Consider the following 15,678-nt stretch of genomic DNA (forward strand, 5'->3'; position numbering starts at 1 on the left):
GCCTCATTGCACAGACACTGTGCATTGTCAGGGAAGAGGAGCACCAAGTGTTATTGGTTGCGCCGCTTGGCCCAACTGCACTTGGTTCTCAGAGGTGATGCTCTTGGCAACGACTCCCCACTGACCCATTCCCCTGACGGAGGACCTGCTCTCTCAGGAGAAGGACACGTTCTGGCATCCCAGACCAGACCTCTGGAACCTCCATGTCTGGTCTCTAGACGGGACAAGGAGATCCTGAGTTGGCTACCCCCCCTCTGTGGCGGAGACCATCACGCAGGCTATGGCCCCATCTACTAGGCGGTTATACGCTTTTTAATGGCGTCCTGGTGTCTCTCTCAACAAGAAGACCCATTGAGGTGCTCGTTCGGGATTGTGTTGTCCTTCATGCAAGAGACTGGAGACTAACATCTCCCCCTCCACACTGAAGGTGTATGTAGTCGCTACCGCCACTCGTCACGACTCAGTTGATGGAAACTCTTTAGGGCAGCATGACCTGGTCACCAGGTTTCCTAAGGGGAGTGAGAAGGTGGAATCTGCCTCGTCTCCGCTCCATACCCGAAGGAAGAACCAACCCCATCCGTGTTGTGTCCAGTACGCACACTCTCTATTTGGACCGCACGCAGAGCTTCAGCTCTGACCAGCTCTTTGTCCGTTTTGGAGGAGAGCAGTAGGGGAAAGCTGTCTCCAAACAGAGACTGGCGCACTGGATTGTGGATGCCGCCACGGCGGCATACCTATCACAAGCATACCCAATGGCAGTGTGGGCTCACTCCACACGGAGTATAGCCACCTCCTGGCCACTGGTCAGAGTCGCGACACTGGCAGACATTAGTAGAGCTGCGGGTTGGGCTACCCCCTAAGCGTAAACCCGGTGTCAGCCCACGTCCTGCGTGTCAACATGGAGGACTGGCATCCGCCACAACAGGTATCGTCCTCCGCTGTAGTCGTGAGAGGCTCTCAGGCTCTTCAGAACCAAAGGTAAATGAATGCTGCACGCCGTCATCCTTTTATACCGGATATGCGGAGGCGGAGACCGGCATGCAAATTTCATAAGCCAAATTTCATTGGCCTCTTCTATAGTAGTCAGAGTTGATTGGTTCTCAAGGGCGAACTCCATCTGTCGGCTCGATACAACGTGTAACCGAGACGTTTAAGTGTAGCATTTTGGAGATATTGACCCATAAAGTCGCCATATGTCACAAAACGGTATGATGGCCAATAAACCTTTGGGACATTTCAAGGTGCCATATCTCGACTTTCTTTGAGGGTGCGCTAGAAGTTCTACATTGGGGTTGTACCCAGTATTCGTGACTACCATCTAGCCAAAAAAATGATCTTTTTACTGTAGCATTTTGAAGTTATTGACCCATGAAGTTACCATATCTCACAGTACTGTTCACTGTGTCTTCGCACTTATGGGTCATTTTGAGGTGCTACATCTCAAAAAACCTTTAAGGCTGAGTTGGAAGTTCCACATAGGGGTTATACCCATTATCCTTGACTACCATCTAGCCAAAAAACAGACATTTTAACTGTAGCATTTGGGAGTTATTGACCCATGAAGTTCCCATATCTCACAGTACTGTTCAATGATCCTTCGCACTTATGGGACATTTTGAGGTGCTACATCTCGAAAACCTTCAAGGGTGCGTTGAAAGTTCCACATAGGGGTTATACCCAGTATCCTTGACTACAGTCTAGCCAAAAAACAGACATTTTTACTGTAGCATTTTGGAGTTATGGACCCATGAAGTTGCCATATCTTACAGCACTGTTCAATGGGCCTTCGCACTTATGGGTCATTTTGAGGTCTCAAAAAACCTTTAAGGGTGCAATTGAAAGTTCCACATATGGGTTTTACCCAGTATCATTGTCAGGTGGTCAACAGGTGTAAATTGTTATCGTTTTGTTTCTATTATTATCTAATAATTAATAATAATATACATATTATTATTAGTTTAGTTTAGATTTATATAGTAATGTCCTTCAGAACATTAAAAAATACACGACATGAAATTTTACACCAAAACCCTTTTAGTATTTCATATTTCAATTTTGAACAGAAAGCTTTTTTTACAGAATGTTGATCTTCCACAGTTAACAATTGTTTACACCAAATATTACAACTCAACTTCACTATTACTTAATGAATATTTCTTTGTTTTCCAAAATAATTTTTTTTTAAATAACAAGATTTATGCATAACTTGCATTCATGTTATGCAGCCTTGGTTGAGCACCTAAGAGTACACACGTATATGTGATTTATTTTTCTAGCAGAATATATAGTTAAAGACAAAATGGAAATTATCGTTGACCCACATTTTGTCACTGAAGTACGATGACTGTAGTATAAAATTGCAATTTTGGTCTATCTATCCATCCATTTTCTTCCACTTATCCTGGGCCAGGTCATGGGGGCAGCAGTCTAAGCAAGCCCTCTCCCTAGACACTTCCTCCAGCTCTTCTGGGGGGACACCGGAACACTACTGTGAACCCACAGGTTTCCTCTATTCTGAGAAAACTTAAAGACTTTGAATGGAACTTTGTTTAGACACTTCCACCATCCACTGTAATTGGAGTAAAAGGAAGTAAGGTTCCTGCATTATTAATGATGTGCTGTTATTTGTTAATTGCAATACAAAAATACAGCTGGCATTCCTACCAACATGTTAATATAATGCGTTAATTCGTTTAGAGCACTTGATTGTTAATTGTCACAGATTGCAAGGGGTTTGACAGGAAGAACCCAATTCCAGACAGACACAGGGATTTACGGGTTAAACAGATATTTATTATAACAAGACAAGACTCTACAAAAGGTAAAACAAAACCCACGAGGGGGAAAACAGACCAGATAAATAATAATGATAATGCGGACACGGACTAACTAGACTCAGAAAATAAACACTAAGGACAACACTAGACTATACTCGAGGTAACAAGAACTTGACAAGGTAGGTCACAATATAAACAAGGTACAGTTTACAGCTTACAGCATACAGCATACAGCGAACAATGAACGAGCACAGGACAATGGACACAAGGATGTTTTTAAAGGGGAACAAACACAGGATAATTAACAAGGGGCCGGTGTGGGTAATGAAACACAAATGGGAAGGCTAATGAGACAAAAAGGGCGGGAAACACAGACGCAGACACGAGATGCTTGCAACATATAACACGTTGTAATATTGTAAAATTGAGTGGCATAATAGTATAATACAGTAGTACAATAGTACATTTATAAGGATTACATACAGTACCAGGTGCCGTTCATAGTGAGCGCAAGGCCGATTTTTTGTGTTATTATAGTATAATGTTTTTTAATGACAAAGACAGCAGTTTTAAATGGAAACATACAGGCTATTCTAGTTATTATTAAATCCGGAACAACAGGTGTAAATACAACGAAGTGTTTCCTTTATGAAAAATAAACTGAAAAAAACACCTAGCCATCTTAAGTTAAATATACATTGTCATATACATACAAAGCGACTTCAGGGAGCATTTGGGCGATGTGTCATTCAAGACCAATAATAAAATAGGTGCTAATACCAAGTTAGTTTCCAAAAAAGCCAGACCATTACTTATTGAGAGAAAGAGACAATGACAACCTCATAAGGGAATGTTGGAAAAAGACATTCCCTTAAAGGAAAAAAAAAAAAAAAAGTTTACGTTTAACTCTGGCTAACCTTAATCCTTATAGCCAAACAGGAAGGATTTCTGCCGTTGGAAATATAGCCAATAAAATATTTCAACTTTTTTGCTTTACACATAAGCAATTAACTTAACTAATTTAAAATATCAGCACGTTTCAGAGAGGCAGAGCAAAGAGGAGATACAAACATGCATGGTATGTTGCTACTAATTTACCCGTGCTACTTGTGACTGCGGTCCAGGGTCACAAATGTTAGTTTACTAAGAGACATGAATGTGATTTCTTGTAAATATGAATGAGAAATATTTGTTGATGTTTTCCCATCTCTATGCACTAACCAAAGTTGAAGACATTTTGAGTAGGAGGCTCATATTTGTACTAGAGATGGGTTTCTGATTGTAGTTGTTTCCGATTGTAGTTCTATTCCCCATTTGTTGCCTATGTAAATATCGACATAGATAGAAAGAAATTCACATACAATGTTAACAATTTATGATAGGTAGTGTCTGAAAGTAAAAATGTTTATTAAAAAAAAAGAACAACATCAAAGCAGTATTGTATTATAAATAATAATTTTCTAACAAGTAAATGGTTTAATGCTACACTGGCTTATCCTCAAAGAGTATCTGAGCGTACACAGTTCCTGTCTTTGCAGTTTTAGCATCAGGTAGTGGCTTCATTAGTTCAAGTTCAGCATATGTCAGAATCTCCTCTGCAATTTGGGGCTATTGAGTCAGAAGGTGAAACAGTGGAGGATGAATACATTTCACATGCATATCTTTTTTAAATAGCAATCTCTGTAACATAATGAAAGTTTGTATTTAAAAAAAGGATTTATTATTTCTTACCAAAACCACTTTTCTGCATTGAGGTTTTAAAAGCTTTGGCACCCACATTGCATCTGAAATAGGGACTGAGATTGAGAATGAGATTTATTATGATTTTAAAGCAACAATACAATAATGTCATGTTTTCCTGACTTGAAGTCTTTATTTTAAGAGTAGGTAGCATGAGATCATGAAAATGACATTTTCTACTACACCATCTGACCAATCACATGACACAAGGTTAGCGGGTAGGCGGGGCCTAGACGGATGAATTGCGGAACGAATCATTTGAGAGTCAGTCAAGAAATAAGGTACGATTAACTGCCTATTATTACGACATTATAGTGTTTAAACACATTGTATGTACATAAACTTGTTGTCGGACACTCCATAAACCAAAGTAGGGCCTAAAAAACCATATGCTAGGTACTCTTCAACCTTTTATTATAGAGTTACTGTGGTGTAAACCATTTTAATTAACTGGTTAAAAGTTTGGCAGGAAGCTAAACTGGAGATTATTTTTGGGATTGTTACCTTTAGCCGGTATCTCTGGAGGCACATCTGGCTGCTCCACGCATTTCTTTTTCTTGTACTTTCTTTCTTTTTTGGGAAGAGCCGGAGACAGACCAACAACAATCGTGACTGTCTCACCTGAGCTGCACACACACACAAAACACTTTAATTTGTGAAGACAGCTGTTCCTCTCAATATATATTGTCAAAACCAAGGACCTTTCATGTGCTACCATGAACATGATAACCATATATAGAATGTGTTCTCACCTGTTTTGTGAACTCTTGACCAAATGATAATTTTCTAATAAAAAGAGCATATGGAAAAGTAATCATGTCAAATGTACTATGCTCAAAAAAATTAAGGGAACACTTAATCATCATAGCTTAACACCAAGTCAGTTAACCTTCAGGAATATCAATCAACCCGGTAAGGAAGCATAAGGGATTGTGAACCATTTTTACATGTTTTTGTGCAAATAAATGTGACAACAGGTACACTGGAGGTCCAACAGCGAGGGTGGTCTGGAGAGGACCATCCTCTGAGGGTCTCACAGACCTCCAAGTGCTATGACCTATCGAGATGAAATCCTCAGATCTATTGTCAGATCTTATGCGGGTGCAGTGCAGAGCCTCCTGGTGCCCTCATGTGACAAGAGTATGTATGCAGTTTCTGGATGATGAAGGCATTGATGACAATGACTGGCCCTCATGTTCCCCAGACCTAAATCTAGTTGAGAACCTCTGGAAACACATGTATCCGAAGCCATGAAATAGCACCATAGACTGTCAAGACTAGATTACTGTAACGCACTATTAGATGGCTGCCCTGCAGGCTTATTACAAAAACTCCAACTGGTCTAAAATTCTTTTTTTATATTTTAAAAAATAATTAGCTCATTAGCTGTAGAGCTTTAGCCTGGCCACATGTTGGATCAAAGGGGTCATGTAAAGTTCCTCTCTCTCTAAGAGCCACACTCCAGAGGCAGCAGGGGACACATTTTCCTAAACCCTAAAACCCTAAAAAAAGGGGAAAGGAAAGATTAACCATCGCTCCCAAATGGTTATCTCACCTCAACCCCAGCTGGACAGTTTATAATTCTCAACCCTGACTTTAAAGGGACTGCATGTGGAGAACTAAGCCCTTTCCCATGTTGAGAGACAGCAGATGGCTTGGATAACACAAACACACCTTAGAAGGGTATCCTCTAAAAGTGGCCACGATAAACTGTCCAAACTAATATAGATATATATATATATATGTATTCCTCTTGCATGCTATTCACCCCCCCCATTAACTAGTCTACCTGTAACCTAATACATGTTCAGGTTGTGACTGAGGACGATTAGACACCCAATAACTAGTTATATTTCTTAAATATAAGAAAAACACCCTTTACCCAACCAGCAAGCTAGTCGCCAGGGCATCTACCCCTAATCTGCAACTAACAGACGGATCATTTGCCGTAGCCACTGTGACGGTGTGGGAAGCTCGAGCCAAGCGCCCAGGGACCGTGACAGGGGAACTAGGGGTATGATCAGCTTCATCTCCCCTGCGGGAGGTGGTTTGAAAGCTAGCAGTGCGGAGCACTTGGCATGGGGAGGCCCCCGGGGAGGAGATAGCCTCTGCTGACTTACCTGCCTTGCGATGCAGCTCACAAACTGTCGATTTGAGAGTGCTGAGGGCTGCTGAGTATACTCAACGTTGCCTTTCGCCATGACATGCTTTGGACGGGAGTCTAGATTGAGGTGGCAGCCATCTGCGGTGCACCGAGACAGCACATTCCACCTGGGGGACATTGACGTATCCTCTAGCTGCCCCACCATCAAGGAAAAGAAAGGGTGGCAGAACTAGTTTGATGTGTACGCGCCGAAAAAAGGGGGCGTTTGCAGGTCTTACTGAATTTGTCATGCATTTCCGGGAAACACAGCACCAGGGGCGGGCGTGGTTTGGAGCCGCGCTCAACCCCGAGGCACCATGTATCTGGCCGCGAGCACTGGGAGAGGCAGTGCGGTGCACTGCAACCCAATGCTCGCGGCGGCCCTGGAAAACATGGCTGACATTTCGACATCCTCTTCTTCCTGAGCTCGTTCCCGGAGGAGGGAGCTGCAAGGAATCATGAGAGTCAAATGCCAGTAAGTCACCCCCCGATGCTGCAAGGGACATCTCATCATCATGCACCGTTTCCGATACGTGGTTGAGGAACGAGATGGTCAGACAAGACGAGGTGCGAACGGTCTACGAGCCAGTGGCTGATGGATTAGCGCTCACAGTAATCCTCACATCACCCTGGCTGCTCGCCGTAGCGGAAGGCAGGGTCTAGCCACTGCTGTCACGGAACGGGAAGCAGACAAGGTGGCGGCTGAGTCCCGTGGAATACAGCCGCCCGTGATGCAACGTCTGAATCGAGAACCGCCCGCAGTGCGGGCAGAACTGATCGACAACGGCTCCCCGAGCAGCCGGACATGCCACGCTGAAGAAATTTGCTCTTTACAGTCCGATGCATCACGTCGTAGAATACAGCAGTATTTTGCTTGAATATCTGTAGATCTGCTGTTCAGTCATAAGCGAAGGCTCCGAAGAACAAAAGGTGAATGAATGCAGCACGCCGTCTCCCTTTTATACCCGGATATCCGGGGGCGGAGTCCGACATGCAAATTTCCTTCGCCAATTTCATTGGCCTGTTTCAAAACCAGTCGAAGTGATAGGTTCTCAAGGGCGAACCCCATCTGTCGGTTCGACACAACGTCAAGAGACCGACAGAAAGGGAACTGATTTTTTGTTCAGGCTATTGTTCTTCTGAATATCAAATAGTGCCATAAATCCATGCTCTGTTCTTCTCTCTGTGTATGTTGTATTAGTATTTGTCCAGTCTAGGTAATAAAGTGCTGTTTTTTTTCACAAGTGATGTTTTTTGTAGTTCATGCTCATAATCCGGAGTCCCTTAACGTGCAGATTATTGCTACCTGCTCGTAATGCTAAGTGATTTCCCCAAATCATGAATTTGATCCAGATAAGTATAATTTATCATAATTAATTAAATTCATCCCAATTTAGGTTGATATTTTTATCCCTTTCAAAGGGTGGTGGAGAATATATTACTCATAATTATGATCAAAGGTCATGTTAATCCTTACACATTTGGTGAAGAATAGTGCTTAAATAACACTCTTCCTTATAGAATCCCCTACAACTAATTTTCTAGATTTAATGGCTGACTGATGAATTCTTGATGAATTCTTCCCCCTTGTGTGTTGACTTTCCGGCAATTTATTTAGGCAAAGTATATGTACTATATGTTATTAATTAAGTGCACCGTAGTTTTTAGATAATACATGTTCACCTGTATTCACATGTGTTTGATTCTGTGTAACTGCTCACGAACACGTCACTTCTACTGCTCATCTCGTTACCTGCTCTCAAGCATTACCGTGCATCGAGGGTTACTATCTGAGGACTGGATATTGTCCCTCTTAAGAGTTAGAATACGACTCCACTGATCATTTGATGGACGGATGTATTAGGGGGGCCATTATGGCTGATTCTGCTGCATTGGGTAAACCTTCTCGTTTGGCTCTTTGCGGAGGCGGTCACATTTTTTTTCACTCCCCGTCCTTGCCCTTATTTTTCCCTGCTTTTGTCTCTTGTCTCATCTCGTCTCATCTATTGAGAGACTCTCTCTGAACTGCCCTCCAAACTTGGAAAATTATGGATCTGATCAACTGGTCTCTCAACGCAATTGACACCATTTTCTTGACGAGAAAAACTGGGTTCAGGGAGACTACACGATGGACGCGTGGGAGAGATGGCGGATCGTGTGTCTGGCGGCTCTTTCCGTGGAGGACGTCGAAGATATCTACCTATTTGGAACCATGATAACAGGTCTTGTGGTGATTGGATTAGGCTTTGCCCTGGGTTATCGAAGAATTCATAAAACGGGAAAAGCTGTCCAAAGCCTCATAAGGCTGCCCGTATCGATTGAAGCTGTGGGAAGAGCAGTCAGCATTGAGACTAAGACTATTAATCGAGATATGGTTGTTATCAGGGAGATCTTAACAGCTATGGAAAGGAAAATTAATGGTATAGGAGATAGAATTGACAATTGACAATGAGGGTTGCCGTGACATCTTGGAATACGGTTTCCCGACTAAACAAATCGCAATCTTATCTTTTCGGCTCCCTGGATCCAGCAACGGCCTTGGTCAAGGCAGCTGGAAAATTAACCCTGTGAGAGCACTGCAGTGAGACGCTCTTGCGTCCCTCCCCCACTCTAAATTAAAACATAATTACGGAAATTAAAACATAATTAATTAGCCAGTCTTATCATATTTTAAAGTGATGATACTGTAATTTTAGCCCTGAATGTGTTTATGGTTTTGGCTTTCTTTAACCATTGTCGCATTATTTTGTTCTCGCAACGTTATGCAAAGTATAGAAGTATATTGGATATTCTGCTCATTGAGATCTAATAAAGTGTGATTTAGCTGTTCCCTTATATTTTTGAGCAGTGTAAAAACAAACCAGCATGCACTCCGTAACTTATGGGAAAATACATTTTATGAAATCAGGAAATTAAAGGTTCATACCTTTTAAATGTTCCTTCCTCTGCAGATACTGACAACTCACAGCTACTGTGAACATCCACATGCACAACAGTCCAACACAACAGACTAGCACGGTACACAAATACACATCTGAAATACACACACAAGGAAAACAACACGAGTTTGATATATTTTATTTTTCTGTGTTTTGTACATTTACCAATATCCAGGCAATAAGGGACTTAATGATTTTGGCCTACTGTGAAAACAACAGACTGATTTAAAGGAATACTTAACCCAATATTAAATGTAAACACTTTTATGTTTTTCCCAGTTTGAATGATTTGCTTTCTTCTTTTACATACAATTAAAGTGAATTAACCGTTCAATTAGATAATGTTTATTAATATAGTTTTTGTCCTTTTGTTCAGCCCCCGGTTCTCATTCACTTTAATAATAAAAAAGTAGTAGTATAGTAAATTAACTTTTTGTGTTCCATTAGCCTCCAGTACAAGTTAAAACCACAATATGGAATATTTGTACCGCTAGATGGTGCACTTTTGAAACAACAACAAAAGGGGAAGCTAAATAACGTTATGTAGGAGATTGGAATTATAGGACATGCCGTTTTCACCATCCATAGGCGCATGCAGATCGCCCATCATGTTCACGGACGAGGTCATTTTATTTTATGTCATCGTGACGAATTAGCTTGCAAGAAACGTGGAATGTAATACGTGTGCCCGCGAATGATATTAGACTTTGTCAATTGATTTGGTAGTGTAATGCTACACAGATTTACATGTTTAAAACAGTCATACAGTCGTCGTTTAAAAAGTAAACTTGAACGAACCGACAGTATTTACAAGTAAAGTTACATTTTTTTTTAACATATTTTTGTGCTACATATACTGTATTTCATAGGGTAAATACATTCATAACTATACAAATACTCTGTGCATGAGTATTTTGTGTACCATAACAAAATGTGCATTAATAACCTGTCAATTATGCTCCCCAGAAGTTGCATAACCACTTCCGCATTTGCGTGTTGCTTTAGTTTCTACAACCGGAAGCTGAGGGTAGTGGGGAGCGGCAGATTTAAGTCACTGATATGCGACAAATACAAGGGAGACAAGGGATGGCACATTATTTTCTATAGGAATTTCTCTGGATTTGCACATTCTTGGGAACATTTGAGATAATGTAAGTTCGCTTTCTGTCGGTCTCTCTACGTTGTGTCGAGCCAACAGATGGGGTTCTCCCTTGAGAACCTGTCAACTTTGACTACTATAGAAGAGGCCAATGAAATTTGACTAATGAAATTTGCATGCAGGTCTCCAACCTCGGGTATCCGGAATTAAAGGAAGACGGCGTGCAGCATTTATTTAACTTTTGTTCTTCAAAGCCATCCCTCATGACTACGGACAAATCAAAGAATTCTTCAACTACATTGCCGGATCTAGGACGTAGGAGCAGCGGATCATCCCAACCTGCAGCGACCTTCCCCTGGGCGTCTCGCCGGTTCCAGAGGTGTTAGAGAGATTTTCCAAAAGTCCTTTTCAGGACTGAGCATACTCCAGCGCGGCATGTCCCGCTGCTCTCTTGGGCGGCACCCTCATCGAGGTGGGGGACGGACACGATAGCTGCATCAGGTGTCTGGGCGTCCAGCACACTGAAGCAGCTTTCGTTGACACATCTTGCCCGCCCAGATGGTCATCCAGAAGTTGCGGTCATGGGGTGGCTTCCGGGAACCAGCCACCATTTCGTCTGCTACCTGGGCTGTGACTTCGGTGGCTAAGGCCAGCGTTAGTGATATGGGGACCTCTGCAAGCGTAAACCCGCCAGCCAAGTGGTCACGGGCCGCTCGCACCCCGCCTCGCTCTTCTGACCGTACCCCTACCGACGGTGGCAAACCATCCAAATCCTCAGGCATGCATTCGGAAACGATGCGTAACGACGATGAGATGTCGCTCGCAGCATCGGAGGGAGACTTGCTGGCATCCGACTCTGAAGACTCCGACCTCTCCCCCAAGGGGGGTCGAGTTCACGAGGAAGCAAACATGGATATGTCAGCCATGCTCACCTGGGCAGCCGCGAGTATTGGGTTGCAGTGCACACCACTGACTCCTCCCAAAAGCTCGCGGCTGGATACATGGTTCCTGGGGGCGGAGTGCGGTGCAAAGCCGCGCCCAACCCCAGCGCTATTATTCCCGGAGGTGCATTTGGAGCTGTGTAAGACTTGCAGTGCTCCACTCACGGCTCGCTCCAGTCAAACCAGCTCCGGCTCCCTTACTTCCCTCGATGGTGGGGCAGCCAAAGGCTACGTCAATATCCCCCAGGTGGAACGTGCGGTTGCGGTGCACCTGTGCCCGCAGACGGCTGGCACCTGGAGGAATCGTCCACACCTACCGTCCAAAGCGTGTAAAACTACGGCATCACCGTTGTTGAAGGCTTACACTGCTGGGGGCCAGGCTGCCTCCTCTCTTCACGCCATGGCCATCCTGCAGGTCCACCAGGCCAAGGCATTAAGAGAGCTCCACGAGGGTAAGGCCGACCCGGGTATAATGCAGGATCTCCGTGTCACAACTGACCTCGCACTATGGGCTACCAAGGTGATGGCACGGGCCCTGGGTCAGACGATGTCCAAACTAGTGGTTCATGAGAGACACCTCTGGCTGAACCTTGCGCAGATGAGTGACACCGAGAATGTCCCTTTCTCGATGCACCCATCTCGCAGGGTTGGCTGTTTGGTGACACCGTTGAGTGCTCAGCCTTTCAAGACGGTGAAGAAGCAGACAGAGGCGATTAGCCACATCCTACCGCGTCACGACTCGGCCGTCCAGAGGCCTCAGAGATCTCGCCTTCTCTGCTTCCCAACAGCCCAGGACCCCTTCAACATCAGCTCTGGTTCCTGTGCCCCCAGCACAGGCTGCACCCCGGAAGAGGAAATCGAGGGGGAAACCTCCACCCTGTCAGCAACCTTCTCGCAAGATGCGACCCTGACATGAAGACCTTCCTCCCTTTCGGTCTGCCCCTGTCTCCACGGGTCTTCACGAAGATCTCCCATCAGGCAGAAAGGTGTGCGGGTACTGAACTATCTTGACGACTGGCTTATCTTAGCACACTCGCGAGATCTGTTGTGTGCACAAAGGGACCTGGTGCTCCGGCACCTAGATCGATTGGGACTACAGGTTAACCGAGAAAAGAGCAAGCTCTCCCCGGTGCAGAACATCCTCTTTCTCGGCATGGAACTCTGTCACCATGCCGGCGCAACTGCAGCCAGAGGTCCCCCAGAAACAACATGGTGTCCTCGGTGGGGGTAATACCCCTTGGGTTGATGCACATGAGACAGCTCCAACACTGGCTTCAGAGTCGAGTTCCGTGTAGAGCGTGGCAAACCGGCAGCAGGAGCATGGTGATAATGTCCCTCTGCCGACGCACCCTAAACCCCTGGTCTTCCATGACCTTTCTCCAGACTGGGTTTCCACTTGGGCAGGTTACGAGGCACGTTGTGGTGACGACAGACGCCTCCCTGCAGGGGTGGGGTGCAGTGTGCAATGGGCACGCAGTAGCATGGCGCTGGACAGCCCCCACCTGCCCTGGCATATCAATTGCCTAGAGTTGTGGGCTGTGAAACCATCACTCAGGCTAGGGCCCCATCTACTAGGCGGTTATACGCCTATAAATGGCGCGCCTCTTCTCGTCCTAGTGTATCTCTCAACAAAAAGACCCACGGAGGTGCTCCATCGGGATTGTGTTGTCCTTCTTACATTAGAGTCTGGAGACAAACATCTCCCCCTCCACACTGAAGGTGTATGTAGCCGCTATCGCCACTCGTCACGGCTCAGTTGATGGAAAGTCTCTAGGGCAGCAAGACCTGTTCACCAGGTTCCTAAGGGGTGCGATAAGGCGGAATCCGCCTCGCCTCCGCTCCATACCCTCTTGGGACCTTAATGTGGCCCTGGTGGGCCTCTCCTGGCCCCCCTTTGAGCCCCTTGGAGGTTCCCATCTTTCTCACCTCGGCCCACCTGATGGCGCTCGCTTCCTTCAAGAGGGTAGGGGACCTTCAAGCATTCTCCGTGTCCCTAGATTGCCTTGAACTCAGCCATGGCAACTCTCCGAGTATCTTGAGACCCAGGCCCGGATACATGCCCAAAGTTCCAACGACTCCCTTTCCGGGACCAAGTGGTGAACTTCCAGGCGCTCCCCATCAGGATGGGGAAGACCCAACCCCATCTGTGTTGTGTTCAGTTCACATACTGCGCCTCTACTTGGACCGCATGCAGAGCTTCAGGGGCTCTGACCAGTTCTCTGTCTGTTTTGGAGGACAGCAGAAGGAGAAAGCTGTCACCAAACAGAGACTGGTTAAGAACAGGCATTCCATTCATCACTAAGCAAGCATCCCCGGGGGTCGGCTGGGCAGGGCAGCCTTCCCCTTAGGCCGGGAAAACATATGAATTATCACGGATAGCTCTAACCGGACCTAGTGCTACCGGACATCTGTAACACCCCCTCCGTGGGCTGTTCCGTCTGATGTATCCTCAGCAGATGGTTCCCACTCCTGGTAACCCATGATCTCCCCCAGGTGGACCTCCACTTCGCGGTTAGCTACTCAGGTTACAGTTTTGCGAAAGCCTCATGCTGACACGCCCAGGCCTGCAACCGTCGCTTCGCTAGAGATTCTGACACGATACAGCGTTGTGGCATTTTCCATAGGAACCCCATCTGTCACTTATGCCACAACACGTATCGTCCTCTGCTGTAGTCATGAGAGGCTCTCAGGCTCTTCAGAACAAAAGGTAAATGAATGCTGCACGCCGTCTTCCTTTTATACCGGATATCCCGGCGCGGAGACCTGCATGCAAATTTTGTTAGCCAAATTTCATTGGCCTCTTCTATAGTAGTCAGAGTTGATAGATTATCAAGGGCAAACCCCATCTGTCGGCTCGACACAACGTCTCGTTCCCTCCATCAGGTAACTGAGGTTACAGACATAACCAAGACATTCACAACTGCATGAAATATATCACACTGTGCTAATGATTTTTGGATATTTCATAACAAAATGATTCAATATTGTGGCTTTAAGGACATCTTTCATTTTTGCATGGACTATTCCTTAAAGAAAATCTTTCCCCTGCCTTTTCATCAGAGTATTCATTGCATCGGGAACATCATGTCCAGTGTACAATACAACAAGGGTCCACACAGTTTTGTAGTTTACCTTCAAGCTGACTCCACATTTCCTCCTTTGGCCTGTCAGCAGGGAAAACATGGACTGTGAGAGGAAGAGAGAATTGCTAATTCATCACTATGCCTCCAGACCCTCATAATGACACAGCACATGTATTTTAATCACGTTAATTGCAGGGGAGATCGTTTGTGGGATGACAGCAGGCTTTCCCTCTATCTGAATTCGTTCCTTCTTTGTTCCTTCCATGTTTGTGGTGTCTAACACCCACTGTGAAGCCCTGAAATAACCAGAACTACGGGCAGCAGCTGACAACAGTAAGGCTGGTTCTATAAACATAGTTGGCTGTGTGCCGAGGAAGCTTAACTTCCGTATGGGGTGTGCAACAGACCACTAAAGAGTAAAAAAAAAAATGCTAGCTGAAGACATAACTGAATATGACAAAAAATATTGGTAACACTTTATGATAACTGCACGCTATGAATCATTAGTTAAGCATCAGTACATAGTTAATTAATCATTTATGAAGCATTGGCCCCACATTAATTGACATTAGTAAGCAGTTTATAAATACAGCTATTAATGCGTTGTTCTTGATTCATAAGGATGTATATAATATGCTTAATAATCAACTTTTCATACTTTATTAAGGATGAATTCATCATTTCTAAATTAAGGATTACATTACTTACAAACCAGTTAGTTAGGAGTTGTCAGTGGTTCATGAGATCATTTAGAAAGTGTAAGTAAATGATTAATAAACTCTTTGAATGCACATTTATACATCTTATTATTCTGACATAAAGTAACAGTTACTTAATTTGTCAATAAATGCTTTTTTAACACACATTCCTGCTGTAATTCATGATTAATTAAGGTAGTTATAAAACATTTACTAGTTGTCAGTTAACTATTTTTGTGAGCTCATCTAAATTGAGGA

At 44.4% G+C, this 15,678-nt stretch overlaps 1 protein-coding gene across 4 annotated transcripts in view; it reads right to left on the reverse strand.

Annotated features, from left to right (window-relative positions):
• Positions 1 to 2,784: 2,784 nt before the first annotated feature.
• Positions 2,785 to 15,678, reverse strand: part of vstm4b (V-set and transmembrane domain containing 4b) — a 38,210-nt gene continuing 25,316 nt past the window's right edge. Inside the window, exons 3-8 of one of the 4 annotated variants that reach the window (XM_056770874.1) lie at positions 14,772 to 14,825; positions 9,587 to 9,694; positions 5,270 to 5,303; positions 5,022 to 5,143; positions 4,509 to 4,561; positions 2,785 to 4,385 (exon numbers count right to left, since the gene is read on the reverse strand). In XM_056770874.1, coding sequence (XP_056626852.1) covers positions 4,260 to 4,385; positions 4,509 to 4,561; positions 5,022 to 5,143; positions 5,270 to 5,303; positions 9,587 to 9,694; positions 14,772 to 14,825 — 497 coding nt within the window. In that variant the 3' untranslated portion in view covers positions 2,785 to 4,259. Of the gene's footprint in view, positions 4,386 to 4,508; positions 4,574 to 5,021; positions 5,144 to 5,269; positions 5,304 to 9,586; positions 9,695 to 14,771; positions 14,826 to 15,678 lie in introns of all 4 variants that reach the window. The other 3 variants (XM_056770873.1, XM_056770875.1, XM_056770876.1) reach the window with 3 other exon arrangements.

The sequence above is a fragment of the Triplophysa dalaica genome, chromosome 17 (assembly GCF_015846415.1).
Source record: "Triplophysa dalaica isolate WHDGS20190420 chromosome 17, ASM1584641v1, whole genome shotgun sequence".
Lineage (NCBI taxonomy): Eukaryota > Metazoa > Chordata > Actinopteri > Cypriniformes > Nemacheilidae > Triplophysa > Triplophysa dalaica.